Source organism: Stenella coeruleoalba (assembly GCF_951394435.1).
Source record: "Stenella coeruleoalba genome assembly, chromosome: 2".
In the NCBI taxonomy this organism is placed as follows: Eukaryota; Metazoa; Chordata; class Mammalia; order Artiodactyla; family Delphinidae; genus Stenella; species Stenella coeruleoalba.
Genome location: NC_137147.1, coordinates 45,427,226 through 45,438,368, shown reverse-complemented (window position 1 = coordinate 45,438,368; position 11,143 = coordinate 45,427,226). Strand labels below are relative to the sequence as shown.

The window sequence follows — 11,143 nt, the reverse complement described above, 5'->3', positions numbered from 1 at the left end:
TTAGGCCCAGTGGTTAACAAGATGACCAACAGATGGAGAGTCAAGACAGGAACCTCCACTCTTTAACCCAGTGGCAGGAACGCAAGTCATCTAATCCTCCCTGAGGCCCAATTTGCTCACTGATAAAATGAAATAAATATTCTTAAGAAAGCTGTTGAGGAAATACTACTTGTGGAAAGTACTATTAAAAGTTTAATACATCCCATAAAAGAAGTAGCACTTTATAACAATTTTTCCAGATTTAATGTAGGGTACAAACACACACGTACACATGTACACACATACACACATAATACACACGTGTACACACATATACACACACACACACACACACACACACACACAACATTAAATCTGGAAGATTTCTCTTCCATCCTCAAAAAAACTAAAATGCAGGAAACGTAAATTATCAGTTCTCAGGATTCAGGTTTCACCTTGATTTTATTTCTTTTTAAATTTATTTATTTATTTATTTATTTTTGGCTGTGTTGGGTCTTTGTTGCTGCACGCGGGCTTTCTCTAGTTGCAGCAAGCGGGGGCCACCCTTCATTGCGGTGCACGGGGTTTCTCATTGAGCCTGGAGCATGGGCTCTAGGTGCAGGGGCCTCAGCAGTTGTGGCACACAGGCTCAGCAGCTTTGGCTCGTGGGTTCCAGAGCACAGGCTCAGCAGTTGTGGTACACGGGCCCAGTTGCTCCGTGGCAGGTGGGATCCTCTCAGACCAGGGCTCGAACCCATGTCCCCTGCACTGGCAGGCGGATTCTTAACCACTGTGCCATCAGGGAAGTCCCTTGATTTTAATTTAACACTCTTTTACAGTGTTCTAGTTAAAAAGGCCATGAGAATTCTTTTTTTAAAAAATTTTATTTATGTATTTATTTATTTATTTTTGGCTGCATTGTGTCTTCATTGCTATGCGCAGGCTTTCTCTAGTTGTGGCGAGCAGGGGCTACTCTTCATTGCGGTGCATGGGCTTCTCATTGCGGTGTCTTCTCTTGTTGTGGAGCACAGGCTGTAGGCACGCAGGCTTCAGTAGTTGTGGCACGCAGGCTCACTAGTTGTGGCTTACGGGCTCTAGAGCACAGGCTCAGTAGTTGTGGTGCATGGGCATGTTGCTCCGCAGCATGTGGGATCTTCCCGGACCAAGGATTGAACCTGTGTCCCCTGCACTGGCAGGTGGATTCTTAACCACTGAGCCACCAGGGAAGTCCCGAGAATTCATTGTTGACCTATCGATACTTTAAGTGCACCAGATACTTTTAATGTTCTAATTATTTTCTAACTACTAAATTTATATGGAAATTCTGTTAAAATAATCAAGCATTGACATAAGAAGTCTCTCTTTCCTACTCCTTCATTAGGAGGTGATTTTGACAACTGTTAAGCAAGAGAAGGTCAGATAAGATTTGGATGAGAACTTCAAGCTCACATGTTCCATGCTCACAGATGAATCAGCTTTCAGAAGGACCCAGAAATGAGAAATTTTTCTCTGAGATTAGCTGTCCTTAGTTAAAGGTACTTTCCAAATGGCCACTATGAAATAATTCTGTGGTCCCTGATCGTTTTAAACTGATTTTTATCTACTAGCTTTTCTGTTTCCTATTCAGTTTATCTGGGTTTTAGAAGTGAAATGGCCCTGCAAAAAAGAAAAATCCCCATAAAGAAATTTACCAGTCAAGATCAAATATGACTTTAAAGATTAGTGTCATCACATGGGTGACATTGGAAACCCCTCGAAAAGACAAATTAGAAAGAAAAGTATCTCATTTGTCTATTGATTTGGCACATTTTCAAACATGAAAAGATCCAGGAAAAGGAGAAAGAAGAAGAAACTCATTCTAAAATCAGGAGAAAATCAACAAAGCCTAAGTGTGACAGCCTCAGAGAAAGTTTTCATACACACCCTGGCATTTCATCACAGCTCTCCCTCAACACAGCCTTCTCAACACTGATCGACAGCCAAACCATGGCTCTCTGGGCAGCACGGTCAGTTCCTGAAGTTCAAGGATTTCTCAAAAGGTCAGAGTTGTGGACACATTGCTTAAACCAAACAGGAGAATGTAGAAATAAGAGGAAAAGCAGATGGACGCATTAAGGCTGTGTACTGCATGTGCTAGGAGTCATCCCAACAGGATTTGTAAGCAAGTCATAACTACACTGTTATGCAGAGCATAAAAGAAGCTACTTAAATACAAGACTGGGTGTGTCACTTCCCTCCCCACCCCAGTCAGCCAGAGCCTGGTATTCTTACTCAGAGGGCCATGGACATATAACTGAAGTCAGGCACCCAAACACTCTGACCGTCACCCAAACCTTGGAATTCCCCAGGAATAGGCCCACAAAGTGATGTCCAGTCTTGTGGGATTCACCAATTCCAGTCCTACAATAACACTTCCTCCTTAACCCAAATCTTGACAGCCAAGGAACACACCACAATGAAGCCAAGGAAGTCACGTGGTAGATGTTTTAAAACTGAAGTGTATGATCCAGAAAGGACAGACCCTCCCAAAAAAGGAGAGAACTCTGTTCCATACCTCGGAGGGTGACTCTGAGTTACAAAACAAAGGAGAGCTGTGTCTAAGGTAAAGGCTGAGCAGGACCAGGCTGAGGGGGGCTGCCTCGGGAGTAGGAATACAAGGTCATGGAGGAGTATTGTAGAAGAGAACAACCCTTTGTCTTCTGGTCAGCTGAAGTTTCACTTAGCTGGACAGCCATGGACATTCCAGCATTTGACATTCCTTGGGGTAAACATAGGGCTTCTCAAAAGCAAATGACCAAATAAATTGTAAAGGAGAATATGGGACTGAGGGAGCAAGAGGTGAATCTACAGCTTTAAAAAAGGCTTTGAGGAACTTCCCTGGTGGTCCAGTGGTTAAGAATCCACCTTCCAATGCAGAGGACGCGGGTTTGATCCCTGGTAGGGGAACTAAGATCCCACATGCCACGGGGCAACTAAGCCCTCGTGCTGCAACTACTGAGCCCGTGTGCTCTAGAGCCTGTGCGCCACGACTAGAGAGCCCGCGTGCCGCAACTACTGAGCCTGCGCACCCTGGAGCCCACACCACAACTAGGGAGAAGCCTGTGCACCGCAACGAAAAGATCCTGCATGCTGCAACAAAGATCCCACGTGCCACAACTAAGACCCAACACAGCCAAATAAACAAATAAATTAATTAATTAAATATTTTTTAAAGGCTTTGAAAACACATCAACCAATGAACAATCTACAGAGGAAATTAACCTCTCACTGTATACACAACAAAAAGTGGCATTTTTGACATCTATATGAATGGCAACTGCAAATGAATGTCCTTGAATTTGCTATGAATAAATAGCAAATTAATAGCAGTTAACTCATAAAAAAATAAAGAGGAAATTAAGAAAATACTTTCATTTACAATAGCATCAGCAAGAATAAAATAGGTGATAATTGCGGAACATGAATGATTTTTAGGGCAGTGAAACTACTTTGTGTGACACTATAATGGTGGATACATATCATTATACATTTGTCTGAATCCACAGAATGTACAACACCAAGAGTGAAATCTAATGTAACCTATGGACTTTGAGTGATTATGATGTGTCAGTGCAGGTTCATCAGTTGTAACAAATGTATCACTGTGGTGTGGAATGTTGATACCGGGAGGCTGGGCATGTGGGGGCGGGTAGGAGGTATATGGGAAATCTCTGTACCTTCCACTCAATTCTACTGTGAATCTAAAACTGCTTTAGAAAATAAAGTCTGCTAATAAAAAAGAATAGAATACTTAGGAATAAACTTAACTAAGGAGGTGAAAGACTTGTACACTGAAAAACTATAAAACATTGATAAAAGAAATTAAGACATTAATAAATTGAAAGATACCCCATGTTCATGAATCAAAAGACTTAATATTGCTAAAAGGTCCAGCAAGCTACAGATTTACTGCAATCCGTATCAAAACCCCAATGGCTTTTTTTTTTTGCAGAAATAGAAAAAAAATCCTAAAATTCATATGAAATCTCTGAGACCCCAAATAGCCAAAACAATCTTGAGAAAGAAAAACAAAGCTGGAGGTCTCAATTGGTTTCCAAACATATTATAAAGCTATAGTAATCAGGGCTTCCCTGGTGGCGCAGTGTTTGAGAGTCCGCCTGCCGATGCAGAGGACACGGGTTCGTGCCCCGGTCTGGGAGGATCCCACGTGCCGCGGAGCGGCTTGGCCTGTGAGCCATGGCCGCTGGGCCTGTGCATCCGGAGCCTGTGCTCCGCGGCGGGAGAGGCCACAGCAGTGAGAGGCCGGCGTACCGCAAAAAAAAAAAAAAAAAAAGCTACAGTAATCAAAATAATGTAGTACTGGCATAAGCACAGACATATAAACCAATGGAACAGAATCAAACAGTCCAGAACAAATCCTCAAGTGTATGATCAAATGACCTTTGACAAAGGTACAAGTGCTACACAATGGGGGAAAGACAGTCTGTTCAACAAATGTGCTGGGAAAACTGGACAGCTACATACAAAAGAATGAAGTTGGACCCTTACCTTACATCATATGCAAAAGTTAACTAAAAATGGATTAAAAACCTAAACCTAAGAACTGAAACTGTAAAATTCCCAGGAGAAAACAGAGGCGGAAACTTCATGACATTAGAATGGGCAATGATTTCTTGGATATGACACCAAAAGTATAGGCAAAAAGACAAATGGGACTACACCAAACCTAAAAACTTCTGTGCAGCAAAGGAAACAATCAACATAGTAAAAAGGAAACCTACAAAATTGGAGAAAATATTTGCAAACTATTTATCTGATAAGGGATTAATATATAAAGAACTACAACTCAACAACAAAAACATCATATAACCCGATTTATAAAAAGTACATGAATAGACATTTCTCCAAAGAAGATACACAAATAGTCATATGCACATGAAAAGATGCTGAACATCACTAATCATCAGGGAAATGCAAATCAAAACCACAATGAAATACTACTTCACACCCATTCCGATGGCCATCACAAAACTGGAAAATATCAAGTTTTAGCAAGAAGGTGGAGAAATTGGAACTCTCGTGCATTGTTGGTGGGAATATAAAATGGTACAGCAGCTATGGAAAACAGTATGGCGTTACCTCAAAAAATTTTAAAGAATTACTATATGATCTAGCAATTCCACTTCTGGGGTATATATCCAAAATAATTGAAAACAGGATATTGAGATATTTGCATAGTTATGTTCATTGCAGTATTATTCACAATAGCCAAGAGGTGGAAACAATCTAAATGTCCATCAGCAAATGAATGGATAAAGAAAATATAGTATATATGTATATAGTGGAATATTATTCAATTTTTAAAAAGAAGGAAATTCTTTAAAAAAAAAAAAGGAAATCCTTATACTACAAAATGGATGACTCTTGAGGACATTATGCTAACCGAAATAAACCTGTCACAAAAAAGACAAATACTGCTAATTCTACTTATATGAGGAATCTGAAGCAAACTCTTAGAAAGTAGAATAACAGTTACCAGGGCCTGGAGGAGGGGAAAAGTGAGGGAGTTGTTCAATGGGTAGAGGGTTTCAATTTTGCAACATGAAAAATTCTAGAGATCTATTGTACAATGTGCATATAGTTACTACTGTACCATACACTTAAAAATGGTTAAGATGGTAAATTTTATGTGTTTTTAACACAGTTTAAAAAACCCAGATCAAGCAATTGCTGTGTATAGACCTCATTTGTACTTTGATGCCGGGTCTTAGTTATGCCACACGGGATCTTCATTGCGGCACATGGGACCTTTTAGTTGCGGTGTGCAGGCTTCTTAGTTGCAGCATGCAAACTCTTAGTTGTGGCATGCATGCGGGATCTAGTTCCCAACCAGGAATCAAACCTGGGCCCCCTGCATTGGGAGCACGGGGTCTTACCCACTGAAACACCAGGGAAGTCTCTCCTCTTTTTTTAGTTAATCTGAAATATTTATGCGTGAAAGGATGTCTGTGATTTGTTTTGAAATCCAGATGGAGGAATCATGATGACCATGAGTTGAGACTTACTGAAGCTGGATGATGGGTACGCGAGGCTCATGTACTCATGTACTGTCTACTGTTGTACGTTTTTTCCATAATAAAGACTAAAACACAAAGCAAGTGCCCCTGGAAGGGTTGGGGCTGTCAGGCATTTACACTGTGCCCTTGAGCTCATCTACTGAGACCTTCCTCTTCACCATCAGCAGGACCAGGCCCATCATGGTGAATCTTGGTGTTCTGTGTTGATGGACCGCCTTCTCTAAAACCTTTGGTGTCTGCAACTGCTTTTCCATTAAGTGATAAAACAAGGAACTCACCCAATTTAATCTTAAAAAAAATTTTTTTTATTGTAGTTGATTTACAATATTTTGTTAGTTTCAGGTGTACAGCAAAGTGATCCATATATATATATTTCAGATTCTTTTCCATTATAGTTTATTACAAGATATTGAATATAGTTCCCTGTGCTATACAGTAAATCCTTGTTATTTTATATATAGTAGTGTGTATAGGTTAATCCTAAACTCCTAATTTATCTCTCCCTCCTCCTTTCCCATTTGGTAACCATAAGTTGGTTTTCTATGTCTGTGAGTCTATTTCTGTTTTGTAAATAAGTTCATCTGTATCATTTTTTTTAGATTCCACATATAAGTGATATATATTTGTCTTTCTCTGTCTGACTTACTTCACTTCGTATAATAATCTCTACGTCCATTCATGTTGTTGCAAATGGTATCATCTCATTCTTTTTTATGGCTTAGTAATATTCATATATATATATACCACATCTTCTTTATCCATTCATCTGTCCATGGACATTTAGGTTGTTTCCATGTCTTGGCTATTGTAAATAGTGCTGCTATGAACATAGGAGTGCATGTATCTTTTTGAATTAGAGTTTTCGTATTTTCTGGATATATATGCCCAGAAGTGTGATTGCTGGATTACATGGTAACTCTATTTTTATTTTTTGAGGAACTTCCATATTGTTCTCCATAGTGGTTACACCACTTTACATTGCCACCAACAGTGTAAGAGGGTTCCCTTTTCCCCACACCCTCTCCAGAATTTATCATTTGCAGAGTTTTTGATGATGGCCATTCTGACTGGTGTGAGGTGATACCTCATTGCGGTTTTGATTTGCATTTTTCTAATAATTATCAATATTGAGCATCTTTTCATATGTCTGTTGGCCATCTGTATGTCTTTTGGAAAAATGTCTATTTAGGTCTTCTGCCCAGTTTTTTATTTTTATTTTTTTTGATATTGAGCTGTATGAGCTGCTTGTATATTTTAGAAATTAATCCCTTTTCAGTTGCATGGTTTGCAAATATTTTCTCCCATTCCATAGGTTGTCTTTTCATGTTGTTTATAGTTTCCTTTGCCGTGCAAAAGCTTTTAAGTTAATCAGGTCCCATTTGTTCATTTTTGCTTTTACTTCTATTACTCTAGGAGACAGATCCAAAAAAAATATGCTGCGATTTATGTCAAAGAGTGTTCTGCCTATGTTTTCCTCTAGGAGTTTTATAGTATCCAGTCTTACATTTAGGTCTTTAATCCATTTTGAGTTTATTTTTGTGTATGGTGTTACAGAATGGTCTAATTTCATTCTTTTACATGTAGCTGTCCAGTTTTCCCAGCACCACTTATTGAACAGATTGTCTTTTCTCTACTGTATATTCTTGCCTCCTTTGTCATAAATTAATTGAACATAAGTGCATGGGTTTATTTCTGGGCTCTCTATTCTGTTCCACTGATCTATTTCTGTTTTTGTGCCAGTAACATACTGTTTTGATTACTGTAGCTTTGTAGTATAGTCCAAAGTCAGGGAGTGTGATTTCTCCAGCTCTGTTCTTTTTTCAGCCAATTCGATCTTTAGTGAAAAAACTCAGGAGCAGCAACTTGGGCTTATTGAGCAGCTCATTGTTTTATTGACACGTGTGAGTTGTGGTTTCAGGAATGTTTTAGGAATTCCCTGGTGGTCCAGTGGCTAGGACTCTGCACTTTCACTGCTGAAAGCATGGGTTCGATCCCTGGTTGAGGAACTAAGATCCCACAAGCTGCATGGTGGGGCAAAAAAAAAAAAAAAAAGGAATGTTTCTTGCATTCCTAGTTTAGGTGATTAGGTTCACTACCTACAGGCTACAGGGTCCTTCAAAGAGCAGCAGGCCACTCCATTGGCCCCAGCACCCGGACAGGCTGACAATCAGTGACGGCTGGGGCCTCTGCCTAGGTGGAGCAGGGAATGGGAAGTCCACCCAATAGAGGGAATGATGTGATCACCAGGCATGGACAGAAAAGAGGCAGCAAAACCTTTGCTACTACTTGGAAGTTTTGCCCAGGCAGGCTCTTCCCTATAAAAGGGAGGGAAACTCTTCCACTCCCTGCATTGCCCAGCTCCCTGCCCCAGCCAGCTCTTCCCTCCTCAGATGCTCCCACACAGAAAGCAGTGGAGTTCTCAGGAGCTGCAGTTATGCAAAGTTAGGCTTAGAACAAGGACATGTGGGCCATTCAGATTCCTTACTCTTAACCCAGATCTGTCCTTCCCATAACTGCAATAGGGTGAGGACAGTAATACCCAAACTGAATACCAAAGGGAAACAGAGAGCCTGGGGTAAATTTATGTCTGGGATTTATATTCTAATAGCTTGATGGCTGAGAGAAGCCCTTACGAAGGGTATCTTTGCTAAAACAGAATGCAGTAAAAATAATTTAATTTATTGATTTATCTATAGCAGTGGTTCAAAAAGAAACTACTTTCACAAGAACAGCCATAACACTTTAATAATTTGAATAAAACCAACTTCAGGAACAATATACATATAATTTGAACAATTAAACTGAACAGTGTATTTAAATGCATCGAATTCTTAAAAATCCCCCAAATGAGTTCAAGCCCACGGATATGAAAAAGTAATTTTGAAGTACTACAGACCAGAGTAAAACAGACAAGGTAATTACTTTGCATTTATCAATACTCTAGACCAATACTGTGGATACTGTAGACCTTTATGAGAACACTTCTAAGGAATGTTAGAATAAACAGTCATTAAAAAGGAATACAATTGATCTCAGAAAGATGAATTAACAGCTAACAATTTCTTTGGTCCTCCAAGTCACAGGTGTAAAAACTTTAAAATACCAAACGTGAGCTGAATGTTTAATTCTATCTCTAAATGTTAAGCAGGATAATGTTTATATCAGGTTAGATTTTAAAAGGTACTCAGAATCAACCACCACTCTACTTTAGAAACTCCAAGTGAAAAAAATATATATATAGGAACTAGAAGTAGGGAAGATTTAAAATTAAAAAAACAAACAAACAAAAAACCTGCCATCTGGCCCTAGCATAAGCCAAATGGCATCAGAGTGGCAGAGACAGGACTACCAGAGTTACAGCAAGCATTGTAGTTAATCCTTGTTGGTAACAGGATAAATTTGAAGAGCACAGTGTCAACCAAATAAGAGACTTCTCCATGGAATAACTGTGTTTGTTTTTGCAGAGAGTTGGGTTTTTTTTCGTTTGTTTGTTTTAATTTGGCCCACACTGCCCCAGTGGAGGAAATTTTAAGATAATCATTAATAAGGCAGCAGCTTCCTGGACTAAAAGACCTATCCCACTTGAACAGTTACACAGAAGACAAGATCCATGTGGACCACAAGGGAAACCAGAACACTGGCTTCCAGTAGCTTCCAATCACTCCAGAGAATGACGGTGCATTTTTACAGACACCAACAATACAGCTTTCATTAGACATGGGACATAGTTCAAAGCAGTCCACAGTGCAATTCTGCATTCCTTCATATTCACGGAAGCTATGGTTCTGCAGACCTGAAAATGATGGACACTTTCAAAAGCTTCTGTAAATACTTAGAAAAATATTTGATAAGTTAAAAAAAAAAAAGTTTTGAGGCATCTACAAGGAACTCACAAAGTAAGCTCCCAAGAAACGTGTAAAGGTAGAACTGTGAGAGCTAGTTATTTGCAAGGTCAGTACTAAGTCTTATAAAATAATGGCTTTTAAAAAAAAGGCAAAGGTATCTACACTCTAAATGGTGTGATATTCTCATCAAGGCACAGAGAGTTAAATGTCTAAATCCCTGTATATTGACATGAGAATACACTCGTAAACAACTCCAGGAACTAATTCCCTGTACTTGAATTTTAAAAAGAATAGAAGGTAGAAATTGCTTTTTTAACTCACAGTGAAATTAAAAAACATAGATATTCCACCACCTTCCCTTGGTGACATATGTTACAACTGGATAGTTAAAAAATAAATATATAAAAAATAAAGTATCACTGGCAGTTAAATAAACATGATTAAAATGGAGCTGTTGGACTTTGAATTTGCAGAGCAATGCTGCACAGTGTACATAAATTATTTTAAGCACTATGCCATTTTTGTTTGGGGAGGATAAAATAAATATATTGGTCATAGTTTTCTCCCATTCCCAACACACCTGTGCTTCTGAATCAAATTACCATACTCTGAACAAAACACATGAATTCTTCTCCCTTCCCAGCACCCTCAGGTTACCTGAAAGGCAGTGGTTTTATGCAAGTAACTTACACTATTGGCAGTTTGCTTGAATGTTGCCACTAAAAGGTGGCAAGAAGAAAGTAGATTAATTACCCCTTTATTAATTATCTTTATTTGACTTGCTTTAAATAATTATTAAATACAATTAGTGACAAGGGATAAGCAACAACTGGAAATGGAATGTACAAACAATTAAGACCAAATGATGCTACTAGCTGCACAATCTGTAAACCATGTGGCACATGCTGAGGTTCAGCTCTTAATGAGAGTCAGAAACTCTTCCCGGGTCTTCGGGTCCTCGCGGAACACCCCCAGCATCGTGCTGGTCACGGTTCTGCTGTTCATTTTCTGTACCCCTCGCATTACCATACACATGTGTCTACAAAACAAGGCAACAAATGTGGCTTCAAGGAGTAGACAGTTGCTGGTTTGGTTTTTAAAATAAAAGCAGCCCGAAAGATTAAATCTGATTCAACTGAGTTCACAGTTACCAAGTATATCAAAATGTCGCTTCTTAGACAAATTTGGTCTAAAACTTTTTTTTTTTTTAAGTTCCTAAGCCTTACAGCTCTTATTCTTATC

At 39.2% G+C, this 11,143-nt stretch overlaps 1 protein-coding gene across 2 annotated transcripts in view; it reads right to left on the bottom strand.

Moving 5' to 3' along the window:
* Positions 1–8,538: 8,538 nt before the first annotated feature.
* The window catches only part of GCH1 (GTP cyclohydrolase 1), a 53,920-nt gene continuing 51,315 nt past the window's right edge, over positions 8,539–11,143 (bottom strand). The window contains exon 6 of one of the 2 annotated variants that reach the window (XM_079914761.1): positions 8,539–10,940. In XM_079914761.1, the coding sequence (XP_079770887.1) occupies positions 10,814–10,940 (127 nt within the window). In that variant the 3' untranslated portion in view covers positions 8,539–10,813. The remainder of the gene's footprint in view (positions 10,941–11,143) is intronic. The other variant, XR_013827312.1, reaches the window with a different exon arrangement.